The 22,057-nt window shown below is 36.8% G+C and overlaps 1 protein-coding gene across 1 annotated transcript in view; it reads right to left on the reverse strand.

Moving 5' to 3' along the window:
• XRCC4 (X-ray repair complementing defective repair in Chinese hamster cells 4) overlaps nucleotides 1–22,057 on the reverse strand; it is a gene marked incomplete at its 5' end in the record, with an annotated part of 39,385 nt that overhangs the window by 11,610 nt on the left and 5,718 nt on the right. The window contains 2 exons of the mRNA XM_009866352.1: nucleotides 20,956–21,059; nucleotides 21,643–21,795. Coding sequence (XP_009864654.1) covers nucleotides 20,956–21,059; nucleotides 21,643–21,795 — 257 coding nt within the window. The remainder of the gene's footprint in view (nucleotides 1–20,955; nucleotides 21,060–21,642; nucleotides 21,796–22,057) is intronic.

Here is a 22,057-nt window from a genome sequence, read left to right on the forward strand (position 1 = left end):
ATTAGTAAGGCATTACAAGAATGTTTAAACCAATACCACATTCAGATCAGAGCTATTTTGCTACTTATTTATATGACAACATAAATATATGGTCCTATCTGTTTTCTCTTAGAGATGAAAAGACAAATTCCAAGCTTTCAAATAATTTACTTTAAAAGTTAGTGATACAAGCTCTATGTTGCTTCACAAAGATATGCAATTTTAACCTTGGAACACGAAACAGCTACATTAAAACTGTCCTTAGATGTGAATGTACATAATTAATGACTGGATAGAGCCTAATCATTTAAAATTTCATCATAAAAGCAAAAAATGTTGAGAAAGCAATTAAATAAGCAAAACGGAAATGGAACATGTTCTGCAGTTTACACAGTGGTTCTACTACACTAACAACAGTACTGGAAGCAGCCAAGGGTGGCTGCTTACTCAAAAAAATTACATGCTTTTTACCTTTAGTTACTGATTTTAATTCTGTATATGGTTGCAGTAACTAAAAGTCAGTAGTTAGTGTGAAATTATTTAATTTCATCATGTTCCTAGGGAATATTTGTGACTTGCTCATATGAAAGTAAGACTTTGGTAACTAAGCATGGATAAAATCTTCTCCCAAGTAACAAGCAATGGGATAAGAGGAAATGGCCTCAAGTTGTGCCAGGGGTGGTTTAGATTGGACATTAGGAAAAAATACTTCACTGAAAGGGTTGTCAAGCACTGGAACAGGCTGCCCAGGGAAGCGGTGGAGTCACCGTTCCTGGAGGTATTTAGATGACCTGCAGATGAGGTGCTCAGGGACATGGTTCAGTGGTGGACCTGTCATTGCTGGGTTAATGGTTGGACACGATGACCTTAAAGGTCTTTTCCAACCCAAAGATTCTATGACTCTGTGATTTTGGAATCTACAAGCAGAAACTAAGTTTAATAATTTTCTCCCAAACTTGCAACCTTCTTCTGACGTCCCAAACCACAAACAATTTTCAAAGTCATTCAACATGCAGGAACCTGCACTGTAGTCAGTGGGACACAGGGGATCTGTTCCTGATCCTGCCAGTGAACTTGATGAATACTTTTTGTGTGTAAACAATGAGTAATGTTTACTTGACTTTATAAAATATATTGGCACTGAGGAATGAATGGCCAATACAATTCTTCAGCACCTGAAAGATTATGAAGTGTTACTACAATCTTCCAATCAATGTTAACAGGAAACAGTTGAAAGAACAAAGCCTAATTAATACAATCAAACAGTACTAATGACAGGATTAAAGGTCATATCAACATTACAAACTGTGTAAATAGCAAAATAAATTTAGACACTTGTGGATCAAAACTGAGGGTCTTTTTTAATATAATTTTTGTTTAAAGTAAACCTTTTCAACAATAAACCACTGCCCAAAGTATTCAATACTTAAGTGAAATACTGGGAAGTTAGATTTGACTCCGGGAGACATCCTTATAAAATCCATGCTTTGCTCCAGCATCCACTGGGCTTCAGAGATGATTATTAAAAATTTTGCGTGAATCCCATGAGACTTTGTACTGCCTTCATTTCCATCTACTCTCTTCTTTCTGCCTTTAGCCTGATTCGAGACAAACGGATCATATTGTGGTAAAAAAGAGGTCACTGCCCAGAAAGTGACTATACAGTGACCTTGACAGAATTATTAAAATATCTGAACTTCTTTCCTATAAAGGATTGTTTCATGAGAAGCTCACGCCCTTTCCAAATAACGTTGCTACAAAAGGGATTTTTAGAATATCTATATTGTGGTTTTGTACGTATATACATTTTTCCCAAATTCAATCTGCTTTAGATCATATATTTCTACTGTATAATTCTTGATTTTGTACAACTAGCTGATAAACTCCAAATTCTGGCATACATTTTCATATGTTTGCTGTGAAATAAGCAAGCTGACACAAGGTCTCAAATGTCACTCACTAGGAACCAAGTTCTATTTATACCATTAGCTCTCTGGATCCATTAATTTCCACTGGAATTAATATAAAACCTCCACTAAGTAAAAGACATACAATGAATGTTATCCACAAATTGCTGTAAGCTACCTGCTTTTTTCATACAGTGTTTCTAAAAGGCTTTTCATGCTGTGAATTTAAAGATAGCATTTAAGATGTCATTATGGCATGTCTTTATATACAGCTGCCATTAAGGTCTTTATAATGGATTCAGAAATGATGAACATAGAAGGTGCATGTGTCAGACATGACATTAACGTTTTTTCTCTCAGATGCACTGGCACAATTTCAACCAACATCACAGGATAATTTTGCTCTGGAAAATGCTACAGGTAATTTTGGTTACTCTAAGAGGTTCTGAGAATATATTTAAAGAAATCTAGAGACCTCAATAAGTACTATGTGAGTAGCAAAACATTAATGTTTATTATAGCATTTACTGAGCAATGAACATGAAATCTGACCAACTACAAGACAATGTACAGTGAACAAAAAATCATCAATCTGTGCATCTCGGTCAGAATCAAGAGGCTGGCTCAACCTACAACAACTTCTATTTAGATGTTTTTTAACACAATACAGTCCATAAGACACATTCATAGCATAATTTTAAGTTTTATGCATTTATTATTCACCACAAATGCATCATAAAACTAATGACAGGATTCAAGACCTGTGCTTACATTCTGACCTGGACTGTTTTTCTTCATCAGGTCCCTGGACATGTGCAGGGCTCTCCTGATCTGGCTGGGCTGTACACATATGCACAGGTCACCACTAACAGACAACAGCTGAAGGTGCAGTTAGAAAGGAGTTTGGCTTCAGAAGCTTTAATCTACATCATGAAATCATCTATGAAACACATTGTTATTGACAAGCTGGAAGACATTCAGGGAAATTTTGAAGGGTGAAGGTGAATGGCAGAAGACTGGGGTAAATAGCCTGGCCCCCAGGTAATCACACAATAGAGATGCACAGCCAGGATGCAAGATGAAGTAATGGTGTGGTGCGATGGGAACAGTCACAGCCAGACTCGTTATATGGAACAGGCTTTGTTCCCCTGGGATCCACTAACTCTGGGATAGTCTTTCCATATGGCAAATCCTCTTTTTCTCAGTAACAAAAAACAGTATCACGCCCTGAGCTGTGCTAATATTCCATGTATCCTTCTCCAGCCTATGTCCCTACAAGTCACTGGGGCCATGAGGCACCACACAAATTCTTTATTAAAATGGGAATGGAGGGCTTTTTGATTACCTAAATCACCAAATCCACTTGATAACACAAAAACCCATGTGATCATGCCTAGGAAACATGTTATTTTCTTCCAACACAAGAGCTTACTATGAAGCCTTTCTGGTATTCAGACTAGCCTTTTGCAGTGTGCAGCAGCCTGAGAAATTATTTAGGGTAGAACACAGCTTGGGCTGTCAAAGCTTCACACAATTTGTCTACCCCTCCATCAACATGCAGTGATTCTAAAAAAAATAGATATCTCCTTACAGAGATAATTTAGGGTTGCTTAATATTTCATGCAAGCTCAAAATATCTATATGGAAGAAGAAAATACTTTTCTATATTTGATGCATTTTCTAAATTCATTATTCTGGGAAATCCTCATACACCTTTACCACCAAAAATAATTCGAATTATTAAGGCCCTGTGGAGATTTAAACACTTCCTGACATTACTCCAAAATAACAGTCATTGTAACGGTAAGGTGGTTTCATTATAAATAATACAGTCTCCCTGTAGCTTAGAGAAAATTGGATTTAAATACATAGGGTGCAAATACACACTCTCCCCACCAGTCCTTTCCTCCTTTACACAATGAAAAGAAAAATATGTGTGCAGATCATTCAATACAAATACAAATACAAATAAATGCATGGAGATTAATGATTTCTTCTACTCTTTGTGCAAGAAAAAGAGACTTTGATTATTTGTGAAATAAAAGAGGTGTCGAAAAAGCAGAAAGGCAGCACAGCAACATTGATCTAATGAGTGAACTGTGAAGGCATCCAAAAATGAATTCAGCAAATGGCAAGGGCAGATTAAAAACTTGTGCGTAACCAACGGTTCCAAAAACTGCTCCCACACTTACAAAGAAAAGAGGAGTAAATGACATATACACTGCTTGAAATTAAGAAAAAAAAAATCACTATGCTAGAATCAGCAGACAATTTAGCAGACTGATTTAGACTGAAAAAGAGTGTTTCCTCTGGCATTGTGCTGCAGGGAGAATATGAAAGGATGATCACTGTGATATAAACCACATACTGAATTCTAGTGATGAAATACTATAAAAACCTGACGTCTTCAAAAAAAAATGTTAGCAGGTTATTTCCAGCAAAATTTGCTTAAGATGTTAGAAAGCGTGCATGATTTTATGATAGTTTCTGAAGAACCAAGATATGCTTCAGGCTACAAAGACTCACGTAAGTAAATTCACTAACAGTAAAATCAAAATAAGGCCACTAGGTTAACTTGCTGATGTGTGGGATGACAGAAAGTCATAACAAGGTTCCATAAGCAGAAAATATTGTATCATTTGATTTTTCACTCTTCCAAAAAACAAAAGAAACATACAACAGAAAGTCTTGATATTTTATATTCTCACATTACAGGCTACATCTTACAAGTACTCCAGCTATCCTAAATCATTCTATATTTGACAGTTTGATCCTTAGAAATAGTTCGTATTATTTAATGCCAGAATTTTTGCCTTTAACTAATATTGTTTCTATCATAATACTTGTCTAAAAAGATGGCTGAGAACCTGTAATTTATTTTATTGGAAAGGATTAATCACTATTATACTGGCACAGCTGACTTTAAAAAAAAATCAAAAGTAAAACCACACAGAGTTCCATATCAGATATTTAGAAAATGTTTTCCTTCCTTGTCTGCTCAATTTTAAGCAGTCAAATCTTCACAGTACTGCCCTCAGTCCCACAGTTGCTGGTACTGACTGTTACTTTGGCAGCATGCCTCCCAGGAAGACCAGCTCTTATTAGATTACTCGTGGAGGAGAAAGCTATGCAGACGAGTAAAAACATCAGAATAAAGTTCAAAAGCAGAGAAGGATACATCTAATCTTTGCCCATGTATACCCTGTTAACGCACAACACCCTCTTTGTTAATCAACAAAAAACACATTAAAACATCCAGGACTGGGCACAAAATACTAATGTGAATAACGGCTGTTAAGATGACTAACACTTTTATTACATATTCAGAATTGAACACTTTAGCCAGAAACAGAGCCAGAATAAACCAGAGTAGCCTCTCTGGAAGTTAATGGAACTATAATGAATTACACCAATTGAGAATTCAGAGTATTATTCTGGTCTAGCTTGCTGGCGAAATCCACAAAACAAAGCAAGAGGCTAACTGCATGCTGTGCATGAATATAGTCATCTTAAATTTTATTTCTTGAAAAGGCAGCTGAATAATATCATTACCTGAGAAACACCTGGAATCCTTCTTGGACTTTTTTTCTCTAGTAAAAGCTGTACATAGTCACACTGTGTGTTGTTTTTTATTTTAAATATACAAAAGGGCTTACAGTAGATTCCTCTTTTCCCCACAAGCTCTGAATTAGCAAGGAAAACAGCATCAGCATGACTATTCTTTAAAACATTCAGTTTTAACTCACACCATACCTATCCCAGAATTGCATTTGAATAAAATAAATCTTTCTCAGTCTTGGAAAAGTCAGAGTCAAGTGGCCAGACCGGTTTGAGGAGGACATTCCCGGATGCTACAATGGGCTCCCACCCCATGCAGCTAGCTGGTCCCTTGGCTACTGTTAGGCTGCCTAGTCATGTATCAAATCAGCCATTTCTGAGCCTTTTGTTTTGGTGGCACAAAAAGGGAAATGCTACATACCTTCATGATTTAGTCTCAGTAGACTTTACTACAGGAACACCTGTTAATCCCACTAAAACTATTTTTACTAATAACAAGAACTGTGTTGATCTTGTTATCCAGGGATATCTAAGGGAAATAAAGCCACCTCTCTTTACCAGAAACAGTGTTCAGAATCTCTCCTACCATAAATCACCACATGAGCTCAGTGGTTCAAAGTGTTGCTTTCTCCCAGTCAGGGATTTTAAAGATCCTCAGATTCATGTGCAACAAGGGGACAATTTATTCCAAGACACAGCCGTGAATTAAAGTGTCAGTGTATTTCTGAATGGCAACAGCAGCAGCATGGATCCAGCCTGAGTAATAAGGAGACATGGGCAGTTCATGAGACACCAGACTGCTGGAAGGAAAGGATTGTTTTTTGTTTTGCCTTCTAGTTTCCTATCCCAGACACAGGATACAGATATATGGCAGAGGTCAGGGTCAATACACTGTCACCAAGATAAGGGTCAAGACTGACTGAAGCAATGGCTACTGTTAACAAATGTGATTTTACTTTTCTCCTGTGCTACAGCATTTTAGCAAGCCACACTAAAGAGAGGGGAATGAAGAGGGAAATAGCTCACACTCACCTAAAAGCAGGGCCACTTTGTCCTGTCTGACATTCTATTTTATAAAAAGAAAACAAAATTAAAATACAACTTAATCTGTCCTTTCCTCCTACAACTCACTGACACAGAAAGACGGAGCTGCAGAAACAGGCATGGTTCCTCCCTTCAAATTTGTAAAAGAGCTGTAAAATCCCAGATCTGTACCACAAATGTATTACCAGCAGATAGGCACTGTGGCTAGTCCCCTTGCCCCACGAAGGCACAACCCCCTCCAGGCATGGTGGTCTCCCTGTGCCCAACCTCTCCCTCCCTTCCCTTACAGCTGAACAGAGACTTGCTGACTGACAGTCTCCTGCCTGGGGGGAATTTAGTAGAGAGTTGTTTTAAGGCAATTTTGCATTGTTCATGCAGAGAAAATTCTCCTCGGTAGGCCAGAGAGATAACCCTCCTAGGGCTGCAGCTTTAGAAAACTATTTAAAGTAATGTATCTTAGCCATAAAATATAAACATCTCCTGAAAGTGTCTGCTTATCCGGATGCTCAGCACAGCTCTTCAGTGTTACACCACTTCAAAGAAATTTGCAGAGCTGGCCTTTCTCTGCACATAAAAGTAACTTAAATCCCCCAAATCTCACAAGCAAGGCATAGACTGGGGGATGATATACCACCTACAGTGAGATGTATTTCTTCAATCCTTAGTTATCCTGTCTTGGTGGATAAGCAGGGAAGCAATAAATCACCTCCTACCCTTAGCTCTCCAAAGCCTGTTTAGTACCTCCTCAAAGGTACAGCGTGAGATGGAGGACTCCCCTTTCAAGCGGCAGTGAGAATGATGCTTGTTCCAAAAGTAACATGATTTGCTGTCTAATATCTTCCTAGATTATTAACATTTAATTAAGTTTACAAAACTGACCAGGAAGTTCTTAGTCATTTAAGCAGTTTTTTGATATTCACAGGTTTGGAAAGAAGGTGGTTTCTTTTTCACTAGGCAGTTCCCGAATCAAGCGCTGTAATCGAGTAGAGAATAAACCATCAGTAGCAGTTCAATAACCTAGAAAGTAATGTAATTCATTCACACAAGCACTGAAATGAAAGGCCAATCACAGTTTTGACCTTGCTGATGTTTTGTGAAAATGACTGATATCAACCTCATGGTCTAAATATCTTAAGTTATTCTTAATAACTTGAAAACACTAATAGCCCTTAAAAATCCTTCAGTGAGAATCTTCTAATCCCTCCTCTGTTTCACAGGCAAGAGACTTCTGACATAATAGGACTCAGATCGGATTTTACCCTTGGTCTGATATAGTCAGTGTCATGAGCCTGCAATAATTGGGGTCAGCTGCTCAATGTAATGGTTAGCTGTGCAACACCTTTGATATTTTTCTCAAAAAAATCAGTTTAGATGCAGGCAGGTGGGAAACTGAAGATCACATTCCCATCATTTACAATCCATCTCCATCTCTGATCACAGGGAAAAGATGAATGCATTCATATCACAAGTGCCAAAAATCTTTATCAAGTCCTTGGTGGGCAGAAGCACTTTCCACATCTCCCTAAAAGCTCTAAGTCTCAACTCTTTCTTGAAAATATAAAATACAAATTTCGGGGTGGGGGAATAAAAGAAAGCACAAACCAAAAACAACAGCTCTCTCTACCCTACTTTGATGAAAAGATAAAACATGCTCATACGAGAAAATTCATCTGCAAAAGCCAAGTGCACAGTAGGAGCTTATACCTCCTGGGCACTCGGACAAGATGTGTATTTTTGTCCTCCATCTTGATGCCAATTTGTGCTTGTCTGGTGATATGTTAATATTCTCAAAACTTACAAACACTTGGAAGTACACATTCCTAAACTTCACTGGTTAATAAAATCATTTTAAACACAGGGGGACATGAAAAAAACAAAGAAGTAAAATAAAAATAAGGCACATCATATGGAAATGAACGACAACACAGTGTAGTGAATGAAAATTCACTTAATCTAAAGGTCGATTTGCATTTTACATCTATCAGAAAATTCCCAAGTTTCTCATTTTCTCTGTAATTCAATGTCAGAAGTGGAGCTGCTCTATCACTGTTGGTTTAGCTTTTTAAACAGGCTCAAAGTCTTGGCTATCAAACAGTCCAATAAAAAAGCAACTGCAGCTGTACTTGTCCAAAGCCATGGCATTTCAGCTACCATAATTATCAAAAAAACAAGAAGGCATTTGCCTAACCTAACATCACCCTTCCCTTGCGATTACACCAACACCCAAAGGCGTTCAATTAGATCAGCAGTAAGGGCACTTCTGTTCCTGTGACACTTTCTCAAAATTTGACTATTCATACTTTTTTCTCCTTTCTCCTCTATTTACCCCTAAATCTTTCGACTTTCTTACGTGGAAGGTAGTCTTCTGTACTGTTCCTCCTCTGCATGTGAGGCATGTGTTACATTTCTTTTGACCCCCCATGGCCATGTACTTCCATTGCTCTGCAGTAGGTCAACTAGCCAATTCAGTAATATTCCTGAAAATTCACCACTCAGTTCTTATATGCTGCTCTAACAATGCAAGACATGAGTTTTACCTGCTGTAAGTCTGTAATAAATCATCCCCCAGTTACTCAAGCATCTGTCTCTGATAACTCAAAAAGAGACCTAAAGTCAATGGTTAATTTGGGCGCGATAACTCACCTGCTACACTTCTTTTAAGGAACAGTGCTAAGCTATGCCAGGGAGCAATTTCTTTTTAAAATCAAGGTAAGTGACAATATTTGAGTTGGCCTTTTTGCTGAACATAACCAAAATCAAACCACATGTAATTTACAAGCAGCTTTGACTGGAGGACAAGTATCAACATGTTTTTTAATCACCTGCAAAAAGGATCATTTCTCAGCGAGTGGCCACACAAACAAGCATCACTCTTTTGCAGGGAGGTTTATTAAGCACACTTTGCTTCATGGTTTAAAACAAGTGAGCACTGGGAATTGTGACTCAGATTTGCTGTTGTCAAGTGAAGAAATCAGGGAGCTGAGTCTTCAGGCAGGCTACACTCAGTCTCAGTTAAAGAAAATTGAGTAAGTGACAGACCTCTGCCAAGGAATAAGTAATGAACTGATTGTTCTTCGTGCTACCAAGAAGCAGTGTCTGAATAAGCTGTGGATGAGGATTAATCTTTGGATACAGATGAAGGATGATGTCATGCAATTAATATAAGTGATGTTTCATGGCAAATGGAGAGGCAGGTGATTTTTGTCAAGTGAAAGCCCTTGTAACTAAGCTTTGTTTAGAATTAGGACTATACATAAAATGAACTGTTGAATGCTGTGTTGCAATTACGCACAGAGAAAAGCAGGCAGGTAAAAACCATAGGCATTGGAGAGATATCCGTAATTTTGTTTTGTGGATTACAGAGGATTTTTTAGAAACAAATTTGCCAAGGAAATTATTTACTTAGAAGTGTCCTGTTCATACTGTGCAGCCTTTATTTTTTTTTTTTTTTTACTTTCCCATATCAATATGGTGTTTCTGGCTATCGTAAAAAAATGCTGCAAACCTTTACCATTTAGAAAACTGGAGTCATTAGAAACCAAAACCAAAGTATCTTAATTAACAAAGGACATGTAGCGGTTCACAAAAGACAACTGCTTTGGAAAACCAACACTTCCATGAGATTTTTCCAAGGCTGCATGTGGGATTCTCTGCTTTGAATGCTCGTTCTTACTGCACACAATATAGTAGTTAGATTCTCTGTCATACAGTACTACACATGTTGCTTGATATATGAAGGCATACATTTTGCTACCTATCCGCTTCATTTGCACTTCTCTTAGCATACTCCGATCAACGGTGCTAGAAACCAGTGTCTCACTTCATGGAGACGTGTCCCAACACTATTTCCTCTTGCTGTGAGACATATTCCTTTCGTGTCACCTGCACCACAAGGTGACTCCACTTGAGTAAGTGTTTTTAAAATGTGCTTTTCCTCCTAAAGAAAGAAGACAGAGCAGTGAAGCTTTCACCTGCTTCAAAATCCTGAAAGTCATGTTTGAATCTAAAGATTGCACAGAAAAACGTTTTGATGGTTTCAGCAGTAGTGATGAGCTACTAGTGAACCATATAGTTAATGATACAGTTCCTAAAACAGACCAAGCTTTATATGTAACTGAAGAAGTTAATATTTGGTGAGGTTCAATGAGGTAAACTACTTTTGAGTAGGGAACAGACAACAGCTGTATTTTGCATTTAAATTTTTGCTTATTTTCTTTTAAACTACATTACTGTCTTCAGCACACGAGCTGCATCCACAAAACAAGGAAATGGTAGAAAAAGAATTAAAATAACCTTAAGCAACTGAGAGCATCTAGAATGCCAACGTCACCCTTATGCAAGAACTCCTAAAGTTTGGATAAAAACAGGTTAATCTCTTTCTTTCACACAGTGTTTCTCCACTCCTACTCCAAAGCCTTTGGACTGCCTGCCTCACATGTTTCCCAGGAAAGGTCTTAAGGAAATTGCTGGCAATCAGATACTCATGACCTGACCCTTCTCTCCCAGGAAACTAAGTAATGAATATCCTTGTGAGAATTCAACTCATGGCTATAGATTAAAGAGCTATGTTTTCCTGCCTGAGACAACAGCTCACAGTATGGCTGATGCCAAACAAGGATTGCTTTCGCCTTATTGAATTTGAGTTGCTTGCAGTCTGCAGGATTAGCAAACGGAAATCTAGGGACAGCACTGTATAAGCAAAACTTATAGTTTAGCCAGGTAAACAGAACTAGAAGATCCAAAATCTCCACTGCTGGGAGCAGAGCTGAGCTTAGCATCCAAAGCACTGCTGGGAGATGACCTCCTACTAGTTGAGTTTAATTTTCCATTTGAAATAAATAGGTTTCTTACAAAGATAAAAATTCATTTGCTGCCAATAAATCAGTTCAATAATGACAAGGCAGCAGGCAAAAAAAGGCACATGGTGAGAGAAGGATGACAGAGATGAATGTGGTGGCAAGCATAAAAATTATAAAGAATGCTCCCCTGATTTGCAAAAAGGTGGTGGTGTGAATACAAACCAATATTTTACTGTCAAAAGCGTAATTACGAGGGATTTGTGCAGTATTAGATCTGAGTAAGAAAAGTTACATCAACATAAAATGCTGGTGATAAATACAACTTTATATTAAGTTTAGTCTATCCTTATATTCCTGAATTCTACACTTTTCCCAAACAGTTCCTCCTCCCCAACTTGAATTTACTCTTCTCCGCACTCAAGTCATACTGTTTTCCGAAGATGGCCAAAATTGAACACAACAGCTTGATCTGCAGAAGTTTGAGCACAGAGGATTTGAGAATTTTGGTCTTGCTTGAATCAGTTTTATGCAATAATTACCCAAACTATGGGAAATTAATTAATGAAAACATGGAAGTTACTGTGGTCATACTTGAAATGAGCCTATTAGCTATCAGCACAGGTGCCAGCGAGGTGCTTATTCAATTTTTTGCTCAGAAAGTTTAATATTTTCACTAAATAAAAAACTAAACAAAGGAATGTCCTGGCAAAGAAGTAGGAGACTTTTGAAATAGGCATATTAACTGATTTTCTGCCCTGGACAGCAATAATGCAGATTAATTAATTTTGATTGTGTTTTTCAAACAATTGAGGTAGTTACTTGGTTAAGGAAAGTTAAGAAGTGCCATTAAGGAATAACTAGCAATTTAAATTTTTTATTATATTCTTAATATGGTCCAAAATACTGGTACATATAAGCATACACTAATGTGCTTTTGTCATTTTAATTATACTAACTTTGGACACAGTTGACACCTATACACAGGACTAAGTCCTGTATTTTAATCCACATTCCTTAAAGACAGTTAAAAATAAGTACCTGTTTTGATTTATATTTAGATATCCAAATGTCTGCACAAATTTCTAGAACAATGCATACTGAGCATATCACTGAGCACCCAAATTTTATTTGCATGAAAAAAAGTGATAGTGTGTTTTTTCACACGCTGACAGAATTGGAAACAGGTTATGAGCTATTAATGACATTTTTATAAGCTAAAAGGGAAGAAAAGGTTAGCAGCTTGACTACAGGGATATATTCTCGGCAAAGGTGAATTACTATATCTAGGTTTGCACAGCAGTCCCAGTGACTTCAGTAGGATGATTAGTCCCAGGTGATCAAGATCACACCTGCTTGCTGCTCCCTCAAAGGAATACCAGAAAAGCTGTCACTAGGTAGAGACTTTTGAACTGAGGATGAAAAGTGCAAAAAGTATAATCCACCTCTGATCATGCTTTTATTTATATCTACCACTTTAAAAGAAAAGTTAGAACTTCAGCTTCTGAGACAGGAGAGTCACATTCAGGATGCACAGATCCATATTATCATTTTATGTGAACACACAGCTTCCACACACACATTTTATCTAACTACAGTAAAAATTATTCTGTTTCAGAACACACACTGCAAAATATTAGAGAGTGAGTTTTGCACTTATCTTTCTACGCATGTGTAAAGCTCACACCTCATGAATTGCCATTTTGCTCCTGATAGAGAGTTAGCAGTTGTTACGTTATACGTGTCATACTAGAGTATAATAAACCAAACATATAAACAACTATGTATATAAAATGAGGCATTTGTAAGCATGAGGAAATACATCCTCTCCCTGTTTCAGATAAACTGGGTTCTACTCTCCACCCATTTAAAAAAAATCAGAAGACAGAGTTTATGATACTTTTGCTTTGGTATTATATCTTTTGTTCTCTTTAATTTACAGAGTAAGTCAAAAACCCTATAATATGCTCCTGACAGCTCCAGTCTTGAAAATGTCTCTCCTCCGTCAGGTCACATGTGAAGAAGCTGTCTCTCAGAGTGTGTAACTTAATGTTTGATCTCCTTGAACACAGGCTTTGTAACTGATAACTTCTTTATGAGATCATTTGGCCTGCTGTACATAAAGGAGCTCAGGTTAATTTTTAAAACCAAGCATAATATAGTGAAACTCACTATAAAAAGCTGGAGTAATAATTAAAGACATCGTTTGCTTATTGTCTCTCAATTATTTTAAAGCCATTTTTTCCCTTTTAAGTTTTACAAATACCTAATATTCTACAAGAAACTCATGTTACGAATGCCACGTCACGGAGACTGAAGAAAAGGGACCTAGAGGAGGGCCTTTCATCCTAAAGATGAAAAGGAATATCTCAGCTTTCCAGTACAAAACTCAACGAAATATAGCTTTCCGAGAAATATGGCATCATGCCAAATGATTTCCATAAAATTTATGTATCAGAGCTATCATTTAGGATTTCTATTAATTAAAGCAACTTTTTTCTAACACATTTTTATCACCTCATCCTCACTGTCTTTTAGATTGATCTATACACTATTTTAAGAATAAAAGCTAAAGGATAAGCTGAAAAGTGATTTTATGACAGCATCTATTACCTGAGATGGATATAAACAACAAAAGTAAGCAGGACAGAAGAGGAGAGGTGGGATGAAGTTAAATTAAAAAAAAAAAAAAAAAGAAAAAAATGAATACACAAAAAGTTTAGGGGAATATTACATTCCTGACTTTTAGCCCACAGAGTAAATGGATTTTCTTCTTCTTAATCAAATACTTTTTAAAGGATTAAAAGCAAGTGCAATCCTTTTCTAATCTTATTTTATATAGTATGAAGATTTTGACGATTCTTTAGATGCAAGCTGTTTCCAATGAAGTACTCAATAGGTTTGAAAAAACTAAAAAAGGGCCACAGGAACCAAACCCAAACAGGGAAACCAACTCTTAAATCTAGCAAAGACCTGTCGAACTCCCAGCGTGAAGTTTACTTGGGAGAATTTCAACTTAAAATCAAGGATGCATGCTTTAACCTGGAAAAGTAATAAATCAAGGAAACAACCATAGGTTATAGTGCAATCTTCAGCAACCCAGCTCTTAATCAAGATCGGCTGTTTGCTTGAATGAGACATTGTAATACAGTTGGGAAGTAATTAAGATAATTATTACAGTGAATGTTACACAAGTGGCTAGAGTAAATGCCCTTCAAGCATTTTGTCAGAGAGACAACACTCAAAATGCAGAAGTGGGAGCTTGTTACTGTGCAATAAAAAGATAAAAATCAGTGTGAGTAAACAGCAGTAGAAACTTTTGATTAGTTGCTCACTATCAGCCATGACAAACACACAAGAAACACAAAGTTTAAGGAGACAACTTACAAAATGTTAAACTTATAGTGAGAAGAGCTCTTATAAAATGGCCAACAGCTGCAGAAAACTCACGCCAGAAAACTTAGATTGAATGTGCTGCTCACTGAATGCAAGACTCCCTGGTCTGCAAGAAACTGCAATATCCAGGCTTTTGGTTGCCACTGATATGCAGCCTATTCAATAATTGAAGAAAAGAGCTTCTATCCTAATGTTTAGAATTATAGAATGTTGCTATCAGTAGCCCTGTAGGAACCATTCTTCTCAATACTTCTTTATGATAAAAGGATACTTCTCCAAGAGCTGACACCGCTAAACCCAAGATCCACTCTTCTAAAGTATATCCATGTTTCCAAGAAGGAAGGGAATACAAATGCACTGTGTAACTTGCATGTGAATCGTTTTATTTGTTTTCAGTATACTATGAAGTATACTTAAATATTATTTGCCTTTTCTTTCTCTCTGAATCATATATCTATAAAATCATCCAGACACCAAAAGCCAATACACGTCCTTGTAAACACGCACAAGAAAACTATCATAATAAACACTGTCAACTGAACACAAAAATAAAAGAATTCCCATTAAATTAGACTTTATTATTATTCACACTATAAGTAGTTACACTATAACACTCACAATAATGTAAAACATCATCTACCAATAAAAATAAAAAAAAAAATAGTCTGTCTCAGTTTTATCTTTCCAAAATAACCCCCAGGAAAAGTAAAATTCTTGACTGTACTTTCTGGTAAACCCATTTATGACCTGCAACTCAAAGAGCTGTTTAGAGTAGGCATGTGGCATGAAGTTCATAATGAAACCGTATGATAAAGTGTTTTCAGTGGAGGTTTGCATAGATGTCATCACTGTACATTATATACGGTAATTTCTATGGTCCATAATACAGGTACTGAAGCACGCTGTGGTATAAGAATAATAATTAATGTTAGTTCTTTTAATTACAATAGATCCCCAAAGGACTATTATTCTGGGTAGTAAACAAATACACTGAGTCTGTAACTTAGAAGTACAAGAATGAACAAAAGTGTTAGAATGGGGATTATCCCAGGCATGCTATTGATAACTGACGGAAGTTTCCTATTTACCTGATAAGCAATTGTTCTTTAACCATTTATTGAAGGAGGATGAAGCAGAGCAGGGCTGTTCACGGCACTGCTCCAGCACCACTAATGCTATAGTTTCACAATTGATGAATTAAACTCTCAACAAACGGGTGCTGAAACAGGTCTCCTGTAGTCCGTGATGAAGAGGACTGAGTTAGTGCTGTCTTGCAGATGGTCAAGTTACAGGATTTTGCAAAGGAAACTAGTATCAGAATGTGCATGCTCAGTGCAAAAGCACCGTGACTTACAGAATTTATGTTCAGCTCTGCTCTAATTACAGCCTGTTGGGTACATGTCAAATTGGTGTGAAATATGAGCAAGAACAGAAGGAGGCTCTACATTTCCTTTACATGTCCCACAGGCACATGTTGGTACTCCACATAAATACAATAAGGATTTGTTATCTCTTCGTAATGCTGTTTAATACTTTCAGGCTCTCAGGCCGTAGCAACGCACAAATCATTTTGAAGAGAATATTAAAATTCCAGCAAGCTAGGAACAAATACATGGAGAGTTCACTTCCTTAGGGGGAAAATTTGTTTATTCATGGACAAAGACAAAAATCATACAGGTACCACTTCTTTAGTTTTGATATTGATTTTGTTCTGTTTTGGTCTTGTGCTATTTGTTCCTCTTTGTATGGATATATTAAATCCAAAGAAAAAACCCTGAAATAAGTCCACTGTTGTTCACAATTGTTGAACTGTCTAAACTAGCTTTGGTTTTAAGTGGAAAAAACCCAAATTCACTATTCGCGGCAGTGCATTAAGCCTGGAATTTCCAGCTTGGACCAGAAACAATTCTAAAATTGGAGTCCTACAATTTAACACAAATCTGATAAAGACAGTTAATTTGATGATTTAAGCAGAGCTTTAATTACGCTTCAAGAAATTTTACAGTGCACCAAGGAAATAAAGTTCCTCCATATGTCACATTGGATAATACACCAATAAACCTATCAGTCAGTGCTGCTGCACCTAACCTGCAATGTGGTCATTAGGTACTCCACTTTTTTGATTACTCACCAGATACAGAGATCAGCAGCAAAGCATAAATCTATTACATTACAATAATCATCATTTCACTTCACTGAATAAATGATGTCTCATCCAGAGGCAACAAAATTCAGCTACATCACCTTATATACTAAAGCACATACAATACAAAGTTGTATGCAGAGGTATAAGCAGTTTTAATAATTTTCATATTAATAATTAAAGTAATACCATATTAATCCCTCTTAGTTAGGTACGCAATATTAGTAACAAGATTTTTAAGGGGACATGAAACATTGATATTTGTGCTGTAAATGCATTTTTACCATGGCATCTGGTATGATACAGAAGGAAAATAGTTTGGCAACCGCAAGTGTTTCACAGGCATAAAATCATCAGGTTAGAGTGAAGAAAAAGAAAAAAGGTCAGTATCAAATTTCAGGGAAAAAAAGTATCTACAGCTGTAAGCAAAAGGGACGTGAGATTATGCCTTGGGATGAACCATTTCCAATTATAGCTTGACAAAAAAAAAAATTATAATTTAAGCCTGAAGTCAATTAAAATGGCCAAGTTCTCAAACTCTTTAAACTGGATTTTAAAAGAGAAGCCTTCACAGATGGAACTTTTACTGCACAGCCCAGTCGGGTGCTGTAATAATAGGCATTTTTTTTGATAACTTTGATCAAAGCTTATTAACCAGCAGCATCAAGCCATCGGTGGTTTGGCCTACACAAGAGAATTAATTAAATTTAAAGGGCCACAGCCTCCTGAAGGCACAACATGTAATCCTCGAGGCAGGAACTTGCATGAAGGGTATGAGAACATTTGCATAGTACAACAGTGGAAAACTGCAAGATGCTTGCTCCTATTTATTTTAGGCTCTATAGTAAGTTTATTAGAAACAATTTCAAAACTGTCCTCATCATCAAACACGCAGAAAAGTATGAGCGCTTAAAGTCTGAGGATATACATAATATGAGGTATCTCCATACAAGAAACACAGAACATAAAATTTCATTTAATCCAGTGATGATGGACTGGTGCCCAGTAGCCCTGTTTTATCTACAGGCAGTCACATACAATAGCATCATACCTGAAAACAACAATAATTAATTGTAAAACAATTTCTTCCACTGCTTATCTCCTACCTCCTTCATATCTATTACACATTTCAGTAACTAACATCTTTCCCTGCAGTTTCATCATATGGGTCGCTGTGGGGAAGGTGATGACAACCCCTGGAGGGACCCAGCTTCATGTGGCAGAAGGAGCTAGGCAAAGCAAAGCTTGAGACATTGTTGGCATTCTCAAGGGAAGCACAGCTGTCAAAGGACTGGAAATCCATCATACTATACTGTGTTAGGATGCATGTGTTTTGATCATAGTTGGTGTATCACAAAATGCAAACTGATTTATATCCATTATATATATCTTTAATTTTAACTCCTCAGATACAAGGACTGGTAACTTTCCATTTATATTTTGAGTTAGACATATTACCTCATTTAAGAATACATGTTCCAATTTCCTGATTAAAATGTGGTGCAGCATGGTATCTTAGAGAGGTCAGTCTCTTCACTAATTTTACCTTCATCAGCCAGCTGCTAATCTTATCACAGAAGACATGAGTACCTAGTTTTCAACTTCCATTTACTGCACCGTTACAAAGATTGGAATTAACCATTCTTATACCTTTTCTTAAAGTTTTCTTCATTGAGTCCTCTTCCAACATTTGTATCAGATCAACACAAGACTGATACACCCATAACCAAATGTGCCATTTCAGATTTTTTTTCCAAATCCCCAAGAAACAAGTCCAAGAAATCCTCCAAGAAATCCAGAAAAAAAAACCAAAACCACAACCCAAACATGATTACTGGTAGCTAGGAAAAAAATCTAGGCACTTTTTTAAACTCTGCAGTTCAACATACCCTGACCAGTTAATTTTAAGAAATTCAGATTTCAAAGCTGCTGTTTCATGTTCCCCTTAGTTGCTAGAATGAAAGTACATTGCGACATAACTACATCTAGTTTTGCCCTAGAACAAAAGCACTTACTGAATATGGCTGCTTTTTCAATTACTACTGATTATTTTATCATTGCACAATAGAATCTGCACATATGTTCTCAACTGACTCAAACACTGGTCCTTGGCTTTCTACATCCTGGCCTGAGATCCTTTGCCTTTATATCATGTGACTTTCTTCAGCCATCTCCTGCAGTTCCTACTTTTCATTTAAGACAACCAGGATCAGGTTCTTGCTGGTTTTGGACATGCACACATGCACATGCATGCTTAGCATGGGTATATATGTCCATGTACACATTTGCCTTCACTTTCCTCAAAAGTAGGTTTTAAATTATGATAGTCTCTCCTGAGTGTGGCTCTCACCAACATCCTCAAAACTCCTTTAATTCTTATTGACTCTTGCTACCCACACAATGACATTCTAGATCCAGAAGGAAAAAAAAATGTAAAAATCAAACATCATCTGTATTATCTTTTATGCCTTACAGTCCTTGAGGCTTGATATAGCTATGAGCTTCATTATCCTCTCATGCCACTTAACCCTGAATCACGGCCTTCTTCACAGAGACATAGTCTGCCTCAGACCTCCTCTTTGCACATGAAAATCCTAGACCACACTAAGATATCCAGCTCCTATCTGTCCTTTTCTGCTGTTCACAGAAACAGAAAGCTGTATACACAGGCAGAGTATCAATTGACCTAAGTGATACTCATTGTGCAGATTCAAGAATTACCCTGAAAAACTCAAGTATCTCACCCAGAGGATTAAGTTTATAGTCTTCATATTATATGCAAATTTTGCAGTTGAAAGAACTCTTTAGTCATGACTGAAATTCTTGGTATTGTATGCCTCAAAGGCAACAGAAAGCACATTTTTGTTTGCAAGTCAAAAAAACCCCACCCAAAACAGAACAGATGCAATTTTTTTCCTGTAACATTGATCAATCCAGTCCCTCATGAGTGCCTGAGCAGAGCAGTGGGGGGCTGTTTTCATTTTTTAAATACATATGCCTGACTCAAAACTCTCACAGAGCTATTTAAGGCCTAATGAATCTAGCGAAAAAATCAACACCTTGCACCTCCTTTGCCTTTTTGCTAAACATGAAGTATTTCTCCCCACACTATTTGAACTGACCACTGGAAAGGATTCTGAACTGAACATACAGAAGAACATATAGAGTACAATGCAGAATGCTTTCTTTCCATAAATGCAACTTTCTGTATTTGCCTACTTCATATTATATTAGAAAGTCCACAACAAACAGGCTCATATGAGTTACAAAGGTGAACACCACTGGTATCAGGGTCTTGAACACTTCTGGTTCCCAGAATGCACAGTAAATAGTTGCAATAAGTTGTTGTCTTGATTACCTTTACCTATGGTAGAAATAGAAAACTCCAGTGAGAGAATCCACAGGAAACTTTGCAGACCTGGTGGGAAGTTTATAATAGCAATCACGGAAGTGTCAATGCAGTTTTAAAACTTTGATAGCATTCGTCCTGCATACTCCTACTAGTTTGCCAAAATCTGTATGATTCACAATTAAATATCTTATATTGTAGCACAGGCAATTGTTGTATCCCATATGCTTTACAAGTCTGTAGTCCTGGAAAAACTAGTCAGATTAAGCTTCTTGGGCATCTTCATGATGGAAGAAAAGAAAAATCACTGAAAAATTAAAAATAATTCTGCTATAAATAAATTTTTATTCCATTTATGCACACAGGTCTTTTTATAGCTGTTAAACCTCCTCTCTTTTCCCTTCATTTAAAAAGGGAAACTGTCAGGAGCTACATTTTATATTTTAGCAATCATTGCATATACATCATGATTCCTAAAATTCAAAATGAAATTGTTGATGGGTTAGATATTGTTAGACCATCATTACTTCTGCAAAGTATGCAATTTGTCATTTTGGAAGAAATTACAGTATCTTCACTTGTACAACATGCTTTTTAACTTCCTCTCTCTAATTTGAAAATGCCAGTATTATCCTCTGCTTCAAGAGAGATATTTTTAAGGCTTGCAGGTTGGCTTGTCACAGAGCAATTTGTCAGGTAATATTTTGTCTTCATTAAAGTTTATTCACAAAAAGAGACTGGCCTGTCCATGATATTCCCCAAAGACAATACATTCCGTCTTACCTGATGGCAATGAGACCCGTGTTAAATTTTCACTTTCCTCATCAGTGCTGCCATCATAGTCATCTTCTCTTCCTGTAGCCAGCTGAGTGGTAGCTATACTGTCCCTACAAAAAACATTAAAAAAAATAAAATCAGGCAATGAAAGGTGATACACTTCAACTTAAAGAGTCCCTGTGCTGAACAGCTCGGCATATTCACATGCAAGAACAGACAATAAAAGATAAGTCAGGATACTAAAAAAATAGGATGAAAAATGTAAACAAATTTAGGTGTATTGTAGCATTAGAATGATGTCTTCTCTGGATATTTTTTGAAATAAAAAGTATATAAAAACATTACATTTTTATGTTCTTGTTTCCAAAAGGACAAAAGAAATCAAGTAATTCAGGGAGAATGCATATGCAAGTACCACCTACGGAAATGGCTGAGATGTAATCTGACTGAAAAATCAACTGCAAACTAACAGAAGAAGGAAGAGGACAGATTCATTGAATACATTGAATCCAAAACAGTATGCTGCTGTTTGCAGTGACACCACAAAAAATCCTCTGCTTTCATGACTAACTATTGTTTTGGATAATCAAGCACATAGCCAGGAAGAATCATCACTACGGCCAAAGAAATGGAAACTAAACTAAACTATGCATAAGATATAATACCAAATAATGCAGAAAAAATAAGAAATACCTTGTACTTTTGGCATCTGCTGCAGATTCTTTAGCTTCATTCAACAACTTCTGTAAGTTTCTTATCTTTGCCTTCTTTTCATTCAGCACCAAAATAAACCGATTATAAAGATCTGCCTCTAGTTCTTCTTTAGCTTCCACACATTTTTCCAGCCTACAATGCAAAATTAACCATTACACCATGTCTTATAAAAACTCTGTGTTTCCTGGAAGAGAATTCTGTAGCAAAGCCAGTCTTTCTAATACAGAAATCCCCACACAAAACCACGCACAACTCATCTAGCATCTTGTTTCTGAAATAGGCCAGAAGAAAACTTTTTTTTTCCCCACAGAAAACTGCAGGGAACTTTGCTACCAAAAGGGGAAAGGAAAATTTTCTCTTCGTGCTTTTTCAATTGGTGCTTGCACTCACGCAT

This window comes from Apaloderma vittatum, unplaced genomic scaffold, assembly GCF_000703405.1.
Source record: "Apaloderma vittatum isolate BGI_N311 unplaced genomic scaffold, ASM70340v1 scaffold20903, whole genome shotgun sequence".
Taxonomy (NCBI): Eukaryota; Metazoa; Chordata; class Aves; order Trogoniformes; family Trogonidae; genus Apaloderma; species Apaloderma vittatum.